The sequence below is a fragment of the Ranitomeya variabilis genome, chromosome 3 (assembly GCF_051348905.1).
Source record: "Ranitomeya variabilis isolate aRanVar5 chromosome 3, aRanVar5.hap1, whole genome shotgun sequence".
Classification (NCBI taxonomy): domain Eukaryota; kingdom Metazoa; phylum Chordata; class Amphibia; order Anura; family Dendrobatidae; genus Ranitomeya; species Ranitomeya variabilis.
Window position 1 is genome coordinate 656,635,585 of NC_135234.1, and position 18,712 is coordinate 656,654,296.

The 18,712-nt window shown below is 43.0% G+C and overlaps 1 protein-coding gene across 1 annotated transcript in view; it reads left to right on the forward strand.

Moving 5' to 3' along the window:
• Positions 1-18,712, forward strand: part of MARCHF9 (membrane associated ring-CH-type finger 9) — a 266,343-nt gene that overhangs the window by 204,247 nt on the left and 43,384 nt on the right. The window contains exon 3 of the mRNA XM_077297788.1: positions 17,425-17,580. Within this exon, the coding sequence (XP_077153903.1) occupies positions 17,425-17,580 (156 nt within the window). The remainder of the gene's footprint in view (positions 1-17,424; positions 17,581-18,712) is intronic.

Genomic DNA, 18,712 nt, shown 5'->3' on the forward strand with positions numbered 1-18,712 from the left:
ATTTTTTTTGTGTATGAGAAAAAACCCTGACATCTGAGTGAGGCCTAAGTGCCCAGATCATTAGAGTGTTTCTGCCAATTTTTAGACTCAAAACTTTTTGAAAAGTCGCAATTTTTTTGTGCAATGCGAAGTCGTGCAGAAAATTGGCTGCTGGTAATGAGTGAATGCGCTTGGATAAGACGTTATCCCGTCATGCTTGGGTGCTAACTGAGTGACTTCAGTGTGCTCAAAAAATATGTTTGAGTCCCCGCACCTGCATGTCTCGCTGCTGTTCGACAACACATGCAGGGATTGCAATACATGCAGCTGCGGGGACTCAAACTTATTTTTTGAGCACACTGGTCACTCAGTAAACGCCTGAGCATGCTCGGATAAAACCTAGGGAATGTGGAGATCTATGTGGTAAAATGGAGCGCAGGCTGCGATGAAGACAATATTTTGGACCTGTGTTGCGAAAAATGGTGTCCACAGCTGCATCGGCGCAAGCACGGGAGGCTAGTATAAGGGTATGTGTCCACGTTCAGGATTGCATCAGGATTTTATGCAGGTAAAATCCTGACCAAATCTGCACCTGAGGTCACTGGCAGGTCACCTGCGTTGTTCTTGCGTGATTTGCGCACTGTAAGGACATGCTGCGGTCTTAAAAGACGCGCCGCATGTCCGTTTCCGCGGGTCTGCCGCATGCGTCTTTTAATGCATAGTGGAGATGGGATTTCATGAAATCCCCTCCACTGTGCTGTGACATCCGGACGCTGCGTGTTTGACGCTGCGGCTCAACGCAGCGTCAAAAACGCAGCGTTTCCTGAATGTGGAAACATACCCTAAGCGTTTTTATTTTAATAGGGGCAAAAACTCAGATTGAGAAGTGGTTGTCCTAGTAGTGGACATCTCCTCTTAAGGGAATCTGTCAGCAGGTTTATGCTACGTAATCTGAGGATAGCGGTAGCGGTTAAAACACTGAATTCAACAACATGTCACTTATCAGACTTTGTGCTATTGTTTACTTACAATGAAGGTTTTATTACTGGGACATTATCATTGTTGTGACTAGCTGGCATGCACTTGCTATTCTGATGATGTCCCCAGGGCTATATTTACACTCTATTGCCACTGGATCTGTCCTTTAGTAGTTCTAATGCTTTTGGTGGAGCATGCCCATACTTACCTAGTGACCATGTCTAATAAAACATCTAACTTATGGGTTGTAACACAGTTCAGCTATGCTATGTCCAAGAATCCAGTGATACCAGTAGCATTTATACCTAATGTCCCTGTCTAATTCATAAAAAACAGATTCACTTATGATGGTAAAACTTCCCTCAGACTCTCACAGTATTCTCATTGCCCTATCAGCTGTGCTGACTCACATCTCCACTATGTAGGCTCAGCTTTGCTGTGCATTCAGAGGAGAACATAATCATGCTCTGAAGATCCCCATGAACCACTAATGAAATGTGTAGTTTGTAATAAGTGATGAATATAGGTCACATAATGGGTCACAATCACTACATTGAAAACTATTATTGGTCACCTCATCAAAATGAATAATCAATTCCCATTTTACAATCTCTCTATCAGGAAACACACAGGAATGGAGAGGGAGAGGTTTGCAGCACTGAGGAGAAGTAGGGTGCTGCTGGGCAATGTAGTTTTAGCAGTGTAAAGAATAGGACCATCTATATAGCTCTGCAAAGCTTGATGCACAGAAACCGAGGGAGATGAGAACGACACAGGTATAAGAGAGTAACCGTATAGTTGGCTTGTACTCTATATTAACAATACTGTTGCTTGTAAAAAATAATGCTACATACGCATTTCAGACTAAAAAAAAGTCCTTAATCATTTGATTAGCCTGAAATGCGTAGGAAACTACATCATGCTTGGATTTATTGTGAGTGCCAATTCTTACAATCTGGAATAAAAGTTTTTGAAATATTTTAATCAAGAATCGGCTGAAAAACCTTCTATTTGTTATGCAGTCTTTGGCCACAGGGGGCAGGTTTGGAATTTCCATCCTGAGAATCATTGAAAGCCTCCATGTAGTTGAGCTGGACTACACCTATTTGCAAATACCATTCCACACATATGAGGATGTCTAAATAGATTTTTGGCTGCAGGGAGAAATTGAAGTTATATTCTCCCTGCAGTTGCTCGGTTCCAGTCAACTGGGCAGCTCTGGGGGCTGCGAGTAGTCACGGCTCTTTACAGAGTGAGTGCTCATCAGTCATGCTGATCGTTGATTGACAGTGTACTCCAAAGCATGTGTGCTGAGCAGCATGTGATTACAGTGCGCTCACTGTGTAGAGAGCACTGTCTGTTCACAGTCTTAGTGATCCCCATTTGGCTGGAACCAAGCAGCTGTAGGGAGAACATAACTTCATTTTTTCCCGCTACCAGACCTTAGATAAGACATGTGTGATATCGGCCCTCAGTTTAGCACTATGGCTGGAGGTAAATTTGTTTTTTACTGATGACTGGTACCCTTTGATGTGATCAATGTCCTTAGGAATATGTTGAGTAGCTTGGAAATCTCTTCAACGTCCCTCCAGTCTAGCGAGTCACTAGTGGTTTCTTTTTTTAAAATATGGTTTACTTGGATGTCTACGTTGCTTGAAATAGTGATAGCTACCCTTCTACTACATAGAGCAACAAGACGTCTTTGGTAGTGGTGCTCTATTAATTAAAAAGCTTGGAGCCTAATTAAGAACCACACAGGTAATACCTGCAAAATGGAAGAATTTTAAATGGGTGCTAAATCTTCTGTAAGCCTCACCGCTAACCTTTTTCTCCATCTCACAGAGCACTTTAGCGCACGTGAATGTTGCTAACATTACCTTTTTGGATTAGGTTCAGAGTTGAAGAGCACAGTTTGGTCAGCTCGTATTTTTCTGCTGAGATCGTCAAAGGGAAAAGCACTCAGAGCAAATGTACTTAAAAGTTTTAACTTTTTTCTAACCACGCATTAGCCCTGAAAAATCTTTGCCAAGAGTTTCTAGACTTATTAAACTCTCTGATCTCTTATGTGTGACAGATAATTAGTTGTTTCAAGAAAAGGTGTCAAAATGTTAACAATTGATCATGATTGCTGCCATGTAGATGTGGTCTACGTGGTCCATTCAGACAGAGATGTGTTGGCCATAAGATTAAATACCTTAAATAAAAACACTGTCTCTTTGGCTGTGTTCACACATTGCATTTTTGCTCCTTTTTTTATGCAAATTTTAAGCTGTGTTTAACAGTACCAGCAAAAAGCTATGAGATTTCAGAAATCTCATGCACACGCTTTGTTTTTTTTCCTGACTGATTTGGAAAACTGCTGCATTTTTGCAAACTGCAGCATGTCACTTCTTTCAGTGTTTTTTTCACCCTGATAGAAAGTAATAGGTGTGGAGGCACGGGGTCGGTGGGCGCCCAGGTCCACAAGCCGAAACCGCATGGACTAGGGATCGTCTCACCTAACGCTCGCTCTCCCGTTAAAGTGGGCATAACACTACTCAGACAAGGCAGGGTGAGGGTAAAACAGTGTGGCAATACTTTATTGAACCACAAAACAGGCAGATAACACCTAGAACAGTCCCAGCACAGTACCGCAGATGGTGCACATTTCAGAGTCTCACCCTTCCGCTGACCCGCTGGGATAATGGCGGATGTTGTCAGAGCTCCAAGGGTTGGCTACCCCACCTGTGGTACACACACAGGAGGTAACGACAAGCGTAGGAAGATGACAGCCCATTGAGTTCATACAAGGTACAAGGCCAGTTGACACGAGAGTCACAACCTGGCTTATCCGAATATCTCCATGGAGCCAGGTGACCAGCGGGTCCCAATTCTGGCCTTCTCCAAACGTATCCATTGTCCAGCGATGATCAATGGAGCAAATCAGTATTCTTCCACCTGGAGCCGAAAAACAGGTTGTTTCCTGTAGAATGATAGATCCGTGTCCCTCGTGATGGTGCCATGATATTGGCTGCTGTCCTGTCTCTGGTCCTTTGGATGTATGTCTTGGCAGAATCTCTGTCTCTCTCCCTCCCAGTCTCTCTGTGTCTGAATCTCTTTATACAGAGAAATGTAACCTATTTTTAGATTTACCCAGTATCCTTCAGTCCAGCCTCATAGATAAGGGAAACAATGGTGATAAGATCAAATAGCATTACTTGGTTATTTAATCTATTTGAATAGTTTTTTCCTCTCTGCTTTCGAAGTCAACAAACTGTCTCCATAATACAATGCATAATTAGCATATCAGCAAACATCACTAGTCATCAAAGATAAGTGCACACTATGTTATATGAAATATCAGCTTACAAGTCACTATTACAGGCTTACACAAGCAAAAGTATAGATAACAGCATATTCTTCTTGGTTTGCTAAAAATAGTCATCTGAGAAATTAGGATATCAGGTTTTGCTGCATTTTTGGTGCAAAAACCTTAAGAAGTTGCATCAGGATTTTTTGCTGGGCACATTATCAGTATGCACAAGAGAACAAAAATGCAGCAAAACCTGCTTTTTGTAAGCAGCTTCTTTACTGCTCAGATTGCAGGTTTTGGCTGAAAAAAATGCTGTAAAAATGCAACATGTGTATTTAGGCAAAATACACTTGAATGTATAAAAAGTACGGTAATCTGATTTTCTTCCAGAAAGAAACAGACAATTTTTAATCTGTATTTTTATTGGTATGTAGGGAAGCCGGGGGGGGGGGGGGGGAACTCACTCGCCCTTAGGGACACCGGCACGCTATGGGGCCCATGAGTCGGGGAATCCTGGTTCCAGCGCCCGCGAGTGGGCCCCCTGCTTGCTCGGGGCCCCGGCACTTGCAATACTTACCTCTCCCTGTTCCTCTGCAGCTCCGGTGTCATCCGCGTTTGTGACATCTCAGGGCAGAGGGCGCAATTACGTCACTACTGTGCACCATTTGCTCTGAGCAGTCACAGTGCAGAAAGCCGGAAGTCTGGGTCCGGACCTGCAGCCAGTGAGGAGAGGTGAGTATTTGATTTTTTTAATGTATGGAACATTATATGGGGTTCATACTGTATGGAGCATTATATGGGGCCCATTATTCTGTATGGAGCATTATATGGGGCCCATTATTCTGCATGGAGCATTATTCTGTATGAGGCACTGTGTGGTGCACATAATACTATATGGAGCAATATATGGGGCTCATTATACAGTATGGTGGACTATGTGGTGCCCATAATACTGTATGGTGGATTATGTGGTGCCCATAATACTATATGGGGGACTATACTGTCCTGTCTAAAATGAAAACCTTTGAATCCCCCCCCCTCCAGGGCGCGCACTGTGTGCTGTGAGGATCCACTGGTTTCTGACCTATTGTAGAATTTACAATAGATATCACTCATGTAATGTAAGAAGTAAGTGAAATCTTTGGCATTGTACTATACCTACTTTTCTCTGCCGTATCTGTGCATCATGAATCGTGGTATGTGTTAAAGGGGCCCACTGAGACTTTTGCCTGGGGCCCACAAAAACCTAAAGCCAGCCCTGTCGGTATGATACTTATACATCTGCTGTTAAAGTTTACAATACCAAATACAGTTTCCTGTGTTAACTACTTTGGGGCTGCCCAAAGTCTTTACACGCCCAGACTGTCAGGCTCCTAGTCTGCAGTGATGTTCTAATATGTAACTTCATAGGCGCACAGCTACCATGCAGGCTCGGACTGGCCGACAGCAGAACAGTAGAATCCTTCGGTAGGCCCCTATGAATGACTGCTAATGAGTAGTGCTATTACACTTCATTCACAATTTACAAAAAAAATTGTAATCTAATAATCTATTAAACAAGTTTGCCATAGTAATATTCCATAAAAGCAAAAATACATTTGTGTACTAGGGTCAAGTTATTTTTGCATGTAGATGAGCAGTGGACCCCAAAAATCAATGTTACTGGTGGGACTTTGGCAACCCAGTCCGGCACTGGCTACATGTGATGTGTAGCTGCGGGAACGTAGATATGGCTGTCAGAGACAGCTGAAGTCCCAATAGAGAAGGCAGAGATGGTTTATTGCCTTCTTGATTGCTGTATCCACAGTGCTAAACAAGTAATGAGAAGCGCTGGCGGCGCCTCCCTATATAGTGGCCATGTCATCTCAGTGTTTAGTGAGAAAGCAGGAGCTGCTGGGTCTTAGACAGCTCTGCTATACCATCAGCAGGCTACAGTATAATATACCAGGCTCAATTACAAGGGAAAAAATATTTCAAACTATTAAATGGCCTCCAAAGGTCTTTTTATCATCTAATGGGGGACACAATGTGTAAAATCAATGTAAAAAAAAAAGAAAGATAATAAATTAAAAAATATGTAAAAATGCCACTGTCATTCCAAATAGCTGTAAAAAACACCACGTGTTCAATATATAAAAATATTTGTTACCGCATGGTGAACAACATTTTTTAAAGTATTTTAGTAATTCTTCGTGGTCATAAAAAAAATTAAAATGGTAAAAACACTTTACTCCTTTATTTTTCCATAAAAAATAAATACAACAGTGACATAAAAATAAAGCCACATATATCATGAAAAAAGCATATGAGAAATGAGACATTTTTCTTACGAGTTCTGTAAACCTCATCCATATAGGAATAAACCCGAAAACGTACCCGGTCCTGAACTGGTTGGGAATTGCAATGTATACATAAAATGTGAATTTTATATGATTGATCCTTTTTTTTGCGCGCACTCAGACTTGAATGAGTACCGTCCAAAATACCGAAGAGACTCGATCACGTGCAAATTTTTTGCACGCGGACATTCGATTCATTCGAAACACCTGCTGTCACGATCCGGCCATTGTTTTGTCCTGTCTGCCCTTTTTCCGGGCGGATCATGTCAAGGGTTAACTTTGCTCTGCCTCATTCTGGGTTCAGGTTTGCTATTTAGCTCCGATGCTTCCTGCTGGCGGTATCAGCTATAGTTCTGCCTTTGGCGTGTGTGCCTGACTCTGGTAGATCTTGATTTGTCCTGCTGTGATCCCTGACTTACCCCATGTCTGTTGACTCCCTCTGTCTGCCCTTTCCCAGTGTTTCCCTGTAAGTTTGTTAGATTCCCTGGTTTTTGACTTGGCTTGTATTCGGACTCGCTTCTGCCTTCTGTCTTTGTCTTATCCGCTTCCGACCGTTGCTGAACCCCCTGGCTTGTTCCTGACCAAGTGTACTGCTGCAACCTCTGTTACTTCTGCTTCTGACTGTTTTTTGACTCTGCTTGTCTGACCACTCTCTCGCCACTTGGTGGCACCTGTGCTGCTGCTCTGTGGTGCTACTCTGTGTGTGCAGCCTCACTTCCCTCACAAGCTCCCCCTGGTGGAGGTTGCGCTATACTGCACTGCAGCAGCATGACACCTGCCAGCTGAACAGACCTAGCGAATAAGATTAGTCCGAGTGTGTTTGTGTGAGATTATTTATTTTCGCTGATAGCACTCGCGCCGAATTTACTGTACAGTTGTGTGAATGCACTCTTAAGGTACCTTCACACTAAACGACTTTGCAACGATAACGATAGCGATCCGTGACGTTGCAGCGTCCTGGATAGCGATATCGTTGTGTTTGACACGCAGCAGCGATCCGGATCCCGCTGTGATATCGCTGGTCGTTGCTGAAAGTCCAGAACTTTATTTGGTCGTCAGATCGGCATGTATCGTCGTGTTTGACAGCAAAAGCAACGATGCCAGCAATGTTTTACAATGGTAACCAGGGTAAATATCGGGTTACTAATCGCAGGGCCGCGCTTAGTAACCCGATATTTACCCTGGTTACCAGTGTAAATGTAAAAAAAAAACAGTACATACTCACCTTCTGATGTCCGTCAGGACCCTGGCCGGAGCTCACAGTCAGTGCGGGAAGCAGACGGCCAGGGTCCTGACGGACATCAGAAGGTGAGTATGTACTGTTTTTTTTTTTACATTTACACTGGTAACCAGGGTAAACATCGGGTTACTAAGCGCGGCCCTGCGCTTAGTAACCCGATGTTTACCCTGGTTACCCGGGGACTTCGGCATCGTTGGTCGCTGGAGAGCGGTCTGTGTGACAGCTCTCCAGCGACCACACAGCGACGCTGCAGCGATCAGCATCGTTGTCGATATCGCTGCAGCGTCGCTTAATGTGACGGTACCTTTAGAGTCCCAATGGGCATCTTAGACCCTCATTATTTGTTTGAAATCCTACTGTCTGCATACAAGGCAAGCTTATCACTCATCAGGAACATAGATGCTCCTCCTGACTACAGCCACCCATTCACGCTGTCACGTTTGCACATTCGGGATGTGGTGTTCATCACTTAAAGAAATATATTCTGCTTTTTATCTGTGATCTAAATTACTATTTAAAGCAGAGAGAAAAATACTAAGCAGAGCTTGTTTAGGGAGCAGGTTAGTGTTAAATTGAGACTTCCAGTGTTTCTATTTAGATCCTAATTACTGCACTGTAATAGAATAAGTGCTTATCTAATTTAGTTAGTATATATGTTAATTAGCAATCAGATAAGTAGATCCACTCCTGTTATTGGGGAATAGAGAGAAGTGATGTGTACTCCCATCCATTAGCTTACCTGTTTGCTCTCACCTTGCCATTTTTAACCAAGCTTTCTAATATGACTTCTGCCCTTGTAGAAATGTTATGTTATTGATATTGATCTGAAAGATGTCCTTGGCCCAATTATTGATTGAAGTAGTCATTTTAATTAGCACTGCACTTAGCGTATCCAAATAAACAAGATTATTATTATTCGTTTTTAGAGCACCATCAATTCCACGGTGCTGTACATGAGAGAGGGTTACATACAAAATACAGGTATCACTTACAATGAACTAACAATGACAGACTGGTACAGATAGTAGAGGAACCTGCCCTCCTGGGCTTACAGTCCACAGGATAATGGTGGTGAGGTGGCAGTGGGGTCATTGCAGGCTGTGGCTTTCTTGAAGAGATGGCTTTCAAAGTTCCATCTGAAGGTTCCAAATGTGGTGGAAACTGTGTTGGGGACAGAGTTCCTGAGGTTGAGGGATACTCAAGGAGAGAAGGTGGACTTGGGAGAACTGGAGATTAAGCCTGGGAAGATATCAGGAGATTAGCTCTGAGATATATGGAGGAGACAGATTTGGTTTTGTAGGTCAGATGAAATTACATTTACGTTAACTAAGACAAAATGATCTGATGTATCTGTACGTGGCAGTAATAAAAGTTGTTTCCAGGGGGTATTCACTACTTTTACAAATGAGCCCAGAGTGGTTCAAAAGTAAAGAAAAGCATTGTGACCTTCCTGTTCTGTGTAATTTTGCTGCCAGAATTCCCAGCTTTTTCCCCCCTCTCAGACAGAATGTCTAGAGTCCTTGTGAAGCAGATGCAAAACAGCCATAACTGATAGTTTACGGCTGTGATGGTTTTCTCTTGTTTTTGCTATATTTCACCCATGTTAAACTGCACCAGCGGGTGGTATGGCGTTATTACAATGCACTTACTGTGCTGAGCAGTGTAGAGGATCAGAAGATGCGCTGCAGAGAGAGGAGCAGTGGGGAAAGAGGAGAGGTGAGGGTTTTTTACGTGGGTCCCATTATACTGTATTGAGCACTATTTGGGGCCCATTATACTGTATCGAGCACTATGTGGGGCCAATTTTACTGTATGGAGCACTGTGCGGGCCCATTATACTATGTGAAGTGCTGTGTGGGGCCTGTTATACTGTGTGGAGCACTATGTGGGGACATTATACAGTACAGAAGGCAATTATACTGTGTGGAGCACTATGTGCGGCCATTATACTGTACGGAAGGCAATTATACTGTGTGGAGCACTATGTGCGGCCATTATACTGTACAGAAGGCAATGCTGGGCCCATTTTACTATGTGAAGCGCTGTGTGGGGCCTATTATACTGTACTGTATGGAGCACTATGGGCCATTATACAGTACGGAAGGCAATGCAGGGCCCATTATACTATGTGGAGCGCTGTGTGGCACCCATTATACTGTATGGAGCACTATGTGGGCCATTATACTGTACGGAAGGCAATGCAGGGCCCATTATACTATGTGGAGCGCTGTATGGAGCCGATTATACTGTATGGAGCACTATGTGGGCCATTATACAGTACAGATGGCAATGCAGGGCCCATTATACTATATGGAGTACTGTGTTGTGCCCATTATACTGTGTGGAGGGAATATAGTTGGGGAATCATACTGTGACTCCAGATTCCAAACTAATGAGCTTACCAAGTAGTACAAGCTGATGGACTTTTTCTTACCATTGAGAAAACAGGGTGAGTGTCAATTCATTTTAATATAGTAATGATATTACCAGCTCGTATGAGCCTAGCGATAAGGTAATGTTTAGAAGCTCGTAGAAGAACAGTTTCTGGCCGAAGTGAGGCATCTTTATGTAACCAACGTTTATTATATTATTTGTGACCTAACCCAGAAGGAGGTATCAATGGAGAATTTTTGACCATTAGAACTCAAAAATGGTCCTTGAGATAATTATTTTTGTTTTCCAGAGTAGCCAATCACAACTCAGTTCTTATCTTTCCAGTGCAGAATAGACGATAATTTCTTCGCCCTGGTTGCTATGAGCAATGAGACGCTGACGCATTATTGATACATGAGGCCAATTATATGTCTGGGAAGCATTTTGTCTGGAAATAACAAGTGTCTAAGATTTTATAATACAGAGCAACATGTTGTGTACAGATATTTCTTGTCAGTATTATAGATAGCTCAGTCCTACAGAAAAACAAATTACCGTAATGGCAATGTTCCAGATTCATCCCCAAACAGTTCTGTGCAAGCTGCGAATTGTACGGAGCCATAATATGGCACCCATAGAAGTATAGGGGCTATAATGCATCTGCCTTTCAAATTCATAACAATCGTAAAGAAAAATAAGATTTTGTTATAAGATTTTTTTTTAATGAAGACAGAGTTACCATACTGTGGTACATTAAAGGGAATTTTTCAACAGGATTTCATCCCCCAAATTATTTATATGAGAATGTAGCTGTTTTAAACACAAGTCCAGCAATACCTTTTACATGACGATTCTGTCCCTCCGTTACTGAGAAATCAGCATTTGAAGTGTTATGCAATTGGGGCTGTAGAACTGAAGCCTGTCACTCCAGCTCTATTCCCTGCCCAGCACTCTCTCCTCCTGATTGACTGCCGGCCTGTCTGCTGCATGACTTCAGGGAAAGGAATCGTCAGTCAAGCATGAGGAGGCGGGGAATAGAGCTGGAGTGACAGAGGCTTCAGAACTACTGCCTAATTTCCATATCAATTCAAACACTGATTTCCCAGTAATGGAGGAGCAGACTGGTAATGTAAAGATATTGCTGGTCATTGCGAGAGCTACATGCACATATAGATAGTTTGGGGAATGAAATCCTACTGAGAGATTCCCTTTAAGAACTGGCTCACGCCTACCTGCAGGTTGTGTGTGGTATTGCAGCTCCTTCCCATTCACTTCCTTGTAGCTAGGCTGGAAGAAAGAAGTCTTGTTTTTCCTAACCCAGACACCCCCTGAGCCTAGAGTCTCCACGTGTCTATTAGGCCTTGACATAAAAAATGTTACTATCACCTAATCTATTATTGTGGCGTGCTGACCATTTCTGTAGAGCAGTATGAATAATAACCGGATCAATCACTCATCTCTAGCAATCTTCTTAACAGATCATTTATATTATGTATTTGCAAGAAAATCCAAATTGATGTAATCAGCCATTAAATGATCATTTTAATAAACTCCATTAGTCTCCATATTTTCCTTGGGCTCCAGATATTGTGATCCCTGAAGCATCGCTGGCATCTCTATAATAATGTCTTGTACATGGACACATCACTGCATGAGATACAGCAGCAGAACCTCCTGTCTCTGCTCGTGTGCAGTAATGTACCGAGCTGGGTCTTCACTGCTGATTCTCGAGCAGACGCCCTTGAAATTCAGCTCGTTTCTAAAAAGTGAATTCAGAATGACAGAATAGTTTTCACCATGGCTGTGTACATGCCTTCACTTCTAAAGCCTCACATGCATTTTAGATGGTTCGGCCGATCGTTCAGCCATAGCTCCCTCTCTGTTCTCTATGGCAGCTTATTTCTAAGAGCATAAAAGAATCGGCAGTCCGAATTTGGACATACGGGATCCTTATCTTCCCTGACATCTGTTGAGGAAGAGTCGAGGGCCTCATATACACATTCTACTGTCACCCAAACGGTCGATGTTGGCGGGTTTGTCCCACATTATTCCAATGTGTATGCTCAGAAAAAGTCATAATTGTGAGTGCTGCCAACACCATGCCTTTCTGATCTGGCACAGTACATTGTTTTTAGGATACAGGTATGAGAAGTAAATCAGAAGCTTGTAGAACCACCTTTAGACGCTATGAATTGAAGTAATCATTTTCTGTAGGACTTTATCAGTCGCTAACATTGATTTGTAGGAATTTTGACCTATTCTTCTTTATATTATTTAAGTTTATTTGTAGGCCTTCATTCTTTTCTTTTTCAGCCACTCTGATGTAGATTTGCTGCTGTAATTGGGATCAATGACCTGTTGCCTAACTCATTTTTGGTCAAGCTTTAGCTTTTGGATTGATGATTTTAGAAAACTTTGCGATACATTGGAGTTCATGGTTGACTCAATGACTGTGAGGTGCCCAGGTACAGTGACTGCAAAACAAGCCCAAATCATGACACCCCCTCATCTCTACCATTGTCACCAGGCTTGACAGTTGGTATGACGTGTCTGTGCTGTGTTTGGTTTTTCTCAAACCTGGCATAGGGCATCATAGCCAAACATCTCCGTTTTAGTCTCGTTTCTCAATAGGACATTGTTCCAGAAGTCCATTTATTGTTCCAACCACTCCATATACCAGACCTCTGCTCTTCCCTAATAACCTCCCTCTCCAAGATCACTGAAGGAGAGCTTACTCGCCTCTTTTCCAAATCACACCTCACCACCTGTGCACTTGACCCCATCCCCTACCACTTGCTCCCCAACCTCACTAACATGCTCATTCCAGCCCTAACCCATCTCTTCAACCTATCGCTATCTTCTGGTACCTTCCCCTCTGCCTTCAAACATGCCACCATCACACCCATCCTCAAAAAAACTAACCTTGACCCAACTTCTTTGCCCAGCTACCGCCCCATATCACTGCTCCCGGTTGCTTCAAAACTCCTTGAGCAGCATGTCCATGCTCAAATTTCCTCCCACCTCTAACTCTCTCCTTGACAACCGCCAATCTGGCTTCCCCCCCACCACTCCACCAAAACTGCCCTTACAAAAAATTACTAATGACTTACTCAAAGCCAAAGCTAACAGACAGTTCTCCATCCTCCTCCTTCTTGACCTGTCCTCTGCTTTCAACACAGTTGATCACTGCCTACTGCTACAGATTCTTTCTTCCCTTGGCATCAAAGACCTTGCCCTGTCCTGGATTGCCTCATACCTTTCCGACCGCACATTTAGCGTTTCCCACTCCCACACTACCTCCTCATCCCGCCCTCTCTCTGTTGGAGCCCCTCAAGGCTCTGTCCTAGGGCCCCTACTTTTTTCCATCTATACCCTTGGCCTAGGGCAACTCATAAAGTCCCATGACTTCCAGTACCACCTGTATGCGGACGACACTCAGATCTACCTCTCTGGCTCAGATGTCGCCTCTCTTCTGTCCAGAATCCCGGAGTGTCTGTCAGCCATATCCTCCTTCTTCACCTCTCGCTTCCTAAAACTCAATGTAGACAAAACCGAACTCATCATCTTTCCCCATCTCACGTATCCCCCCTACCTGATCTATCTATTATGGTAAATGGCATAATGTTCTCTCCCGCACCTGAAATCTGCTGCCTCAGGGTAACTCTCGACTCTGCCTTGTCCTTCAAGCCACACGTTCAAACTCTTGCCACCTCCTGTCGCCTCCAACTCAAAAATATTGCCAGAATCCGTCCCTTCCTCACCACACAATCTACTAATACTCTTGTGCATGTCCTTATCATCTCCTGCCTCGACTACTGCAACACCCTCCTCCTCCTCCCCGCTAACTCTCTTGCACCACTCCAGTCTGTCCTCAACTCTGCTGCCCGGCTAATCCACCTCTCTCCTCGCTACTCCCCTGCTTCTCCCCTTTGCAAATCACTCCACTGGCTCCCAATTCCCCAACGAATCCAGTTCAAACTACTAACACTGATCTACAAAGCCATCCACAACCTGTCCCCTCCCTATATCTCTGAACTAATCTCCCAATACCTTTCCTCACGTAATCTCCGATCCTCCCAAGACCTCCTACTCTCCTCCACACTTATTCATTCCTCACACAACCGCCTCCAAGATTTCTCCCGATTATCCCCCATCCTCTGGAATTCCATGCCTCAACACGTCGACTATCCACCACCCTCCGATCCTTCAGACGGAACCTGAAAACCCATCTCTTCAAGAAAGCCTACAGCCTGCAATAACCATTCTGCCGCCTCGCCATCGCCAGAGCAGCCGCCTCACCACCGCCAGAGCTGCTGCACCTCCGTCCTTCTGTCTCTTCCCCACTATCCCATAGAATGTACGGTAAGTCCGCAAGGACAGGGTCCTCTCCCCTCTGTACCAAGTCTGTCACTGTAAACTTGTTTACTGTAAACGATATTTATAACCCTGTATGTAACCCCTTTCTCATGTACAGCACCATAGAATTAATGGTGTTATATAAATTAATAATAATAATAATAAAGTCTTGTAGCTTTCTCTTTGCAACCCTTCCAAGCAAGTCATTCTTGTTCAGAGTTTTTAAAACTGTACTGTCATGAATTTGGACATATAACATGCTAACTGAGAGAGAGAGACCTTTAACATCTGAGCTGTAGGTCTTGAGTTTTGCAGTATTTTTTTCTTGGAGCATTGCACTGTGTGACATTTGGCTGAACTAGCATGGACTCTTCGGAAGATTAGCAACCAACTTGAATGTTTTCCAATTGTTAATAATCTTTCTCACTGTAAAATGATGGACTCCAAAATGTTTCAAGATGGCTTGAAAACCCTTCCTGATTGATGGGCATCAACAATTGCTTCTGTAAGATCATCGCTCATGTTTTTCTTCCTTAGAATTATGTTAATACACATCTGAATGCTCCAGTGTCACGAATGTGCAGCACACTGCTGGGACCTGTAGTGCGTCTGGGATTAGAAGATCTCAACAATTAGCTGAGCACAGGTCCACTTTGAAAACTCCATTGCCATTCGTGAGTTAAACAGGTTTATTGTGGTATGGAAGGGGTTAAGACTTCCTTGTTGTAACTTTGCAGAGTTGTTCTATTGGCTCTTGTGACAGCTGCTACTTGTTGGAACCAGGGCTGTGGAGTCGGTAAGCCAAACCTCCAACTCTGACTCCTCAATTTCCATGACTCCGACTCCACCAAAATGGGCTCCGACTCTACGACTCTGACTTCGACACCACAGCCCTGGTTGGCACTACGCCCCTTTCATTATTTAAACCTGCTCCTGACTTTCTCCCATGACAGCTATAGAATTTCTATCCTGTGCCTGACTTCTCTGGAGAAAGTGTTGTTGGAGAAACTGATGTGCTTCCTTGAAGCTTGTGGATTTCTATTTGTTTGTGTGTTTTTCTCCTGTCTGTCTCATTCCCTGTATTGTCTTTACCATAGTTTTAAGACTTTCTTGCTGTCCTGCACACTAGCCAGTGCAACGTACAGGGTAACTCAGGGCTTAGGCACATGACAGCGCACGGGGAAAGAACCCGTCTAGGGCAATAGGGAACGCATGTCATAAGGTGAGTGTTGAGGGGGTCACCATTTTCCCCCTCTCCCTATCATCAGGGCTTTCCTTTCCCTGCTCCCTTAGCCCTTCCCTTTGCGTCTTACACCGGGCATCTTCTTGTCCTGGCGCAACATCCACACCAGCAATATGCCCAAACTTCTGCTTTTAAAGAGATGATCACACTTACTGATTAACATTTCATCAAAGACATTTTGTTAGCACCTTGCTGCTGTTACTCTCTTAATTCCTATGGAAGAAGTAAAGGTGTATGTAATTTTTCACACATTGTTTCTGCATTTTGGCCTACTTTTTATTGAATAAATGATGACACGGTGTTATTTGTCATGTGTTGTATTTTCTTAGTTTTAAGACCTTCTAAGGACCAGATGTTTTCTTTTTTGCCCTGATACATAAAACCATAGAATTCGAAAAGGGCGTACTTAGTCTTTCTCTCCGTCTGTATATGTTTATACCACCACCTGTTTGCTTTATACTTTGTACGCAATGACATTGCAGCTCTTTCCATTAAGTTATGCGAGGACAGCTCAGTAGGTACCTACATTTCCATTATAACAGCCAAAACATAAGCCTGCAGGATCTATTTTGTACCTTGAACATACAGTATTTGTATATTATCTGCGTTTGTCAGTGAGCTGTAGCAAATCAATTACTGCACCACCTTGTTAGCAGCTTGTAACAGGCTGTCATTGCTGAAGGAAAATACAGGTGAGCAACCTACGTGAGGTTATTGTGCGCCATTATTATTCGCCGTCATGCAAGTGACACTGTTTAAAAATCGCTTCGCCTTTTGAATTCTTTTACCGCACATTTTTTTTTACATATGTTGTAGAGACATCAACTAACCACAGGTCACCACTGAGATAACAATGGAGTCCTGGCTTTATTTTCCCCTCGAGCATACCTGCTTTGGATGAAGGGAATAGAAAAGCCTTAAAAAATCCTCTAGATTGTTGGTGACCTGGGGCTAGTGGAATCTTTGATGTTACAGAAATAGTCTTGCCATAGCATAGAAGAAACGGCTAAAGATGAATGGCAATAAAATGTGTGAAGACAGCAAGGTGCCGCTGTGAATGACATTTCCTACTGGCGTCCATCTTTGACGAGCGCGTCTTGTGTCATTCAGTGGCTGCACCCGTCATACATAGATTAAGAAATAACCCTTAGAACATTGGAAGGCAGCTTGGTGAATATGCATCATTTATTTACCGGAATGAAGGCCTCATTCACACATGATTATTCTCGTACGTGAAAACATGGATCGTTATTCATCAATATTTTGGATCTGATTTTTATTGCGTTTGCTTAATTTCTACCATCAGTGATTTTTCACGTACCGGTATATAAAAAAGAAAAGAACAATAACTGCTAGAGTTTCTCCTAAAATTGAAATGTTCGTCAAGGAGAGCACATGGACTGCCATCCGTGTACAGTCTGTGATTTTCATGGACCATAGACTTGCATGATTCCGATCAAAAATAGATTGTCTTTGATTTTTCTTGTGGATGCCTAGTCTGCAAAAGAAAACCGTGGGCATGTGAACAGCACCCTATCTGAATGAGGCCTAAGTGTTACCCTGTGTCTCATGGCGTTTTCAATATGGACCTTTTTTTAGGATGTTTTCCTGTTCTGTTTTTCAGGGAGAATTGCTGAGCCCATGCCGATGTGACGGGTCTGTGCGCTGCACACATCAGCCTTGTCTAATACGATGGATTAGTGAGCGGGGATCCTGGAGCTGTGAGCTGTGTTATTTCAAATATCATGTCCTTGCTATCAGTACTAAGAACCCCCTCCAGGTAAGATGGCTTCCTGCATGCAAAATACAAGGCTTTTTGTGATGGCATAATAATAACACTGGTAACGCTCTGTTAGCACAATAGTGTATATCAGCATAGAGGCTTAGCTATAGTATATGCAGCCGTACCGTGGACAGTATCATATGCAGTATGTTTTAGAATTATATATGTCTGCCATGTAAAATAAATGTATACTACATGCCGAATAGACGCACTTGTCATACATTCACTCCATAAAAATCTAAATACCTCCATAAATTTTAGGTTAAAGTACGTTGAACAGTCAGTCAGAATTGCCAGTCACGATGATTTCGACAGGACTCACTCATCATTTATGTATTGGGGTCTCCTGACTCTCTTCCTACAGATGAAATAAGGGGAGAGAAAGATTAGGCAGCTTGAATTTTGATGGCCAATCCTCTTGTTTTACTATAACAGTAGAAAACCAATGAACGCTCAGGAAACCCAAATGTTTATGTGTATGGGGATGTCGAGAGTAAAAGCTGTCGGCCATCATTAGACAACATTTGGTTGTACATGCACTGCTACAACTGTGGGAATATAGCTTAGTTCTGTTAAAGTTGTCTCCACTATCAGGCCACATGCACATGTTCAGTATTTGGTCAGTATTTTACCTCAGTATTTGTAAGCCAAAACCATGTGAGAGGAACAATCAGAGGAAAAGTATAATAGAAACACATCACCACTTCTCTATTTTTCGCCCACTCCTGGTTTTGGCTTACAAATACTGAGGTAAAAAAAACTCGCCAAATACTCAACGTGGGAACATGGCCTTAGACTGAATTCACATGATGTTGGAAACAGACAGCAAACTGATGCACTATGGATGACGCACAACATCTGTTCACATCACAGACGCAAGCATTGACATGTGAGCTCGGTCAACAAATCAGACTAAATTGGACTTGGTTCCCAATTTTTTTAGAGGACCATCAGTCTCCAAAAAAAGTCACATGAGTAGGGTCTTAGACTGGATGCTATCTGTGTCTGGGTGCCATCTATTAAAAAACCACACACAATCATATTTAATGGATTTATTTTGGAGTTATAGGACTTCCCTACTCCTCCTCCAATTTTTTCTGCCTGAGGTAGGAATGCTTACTTGTATAAA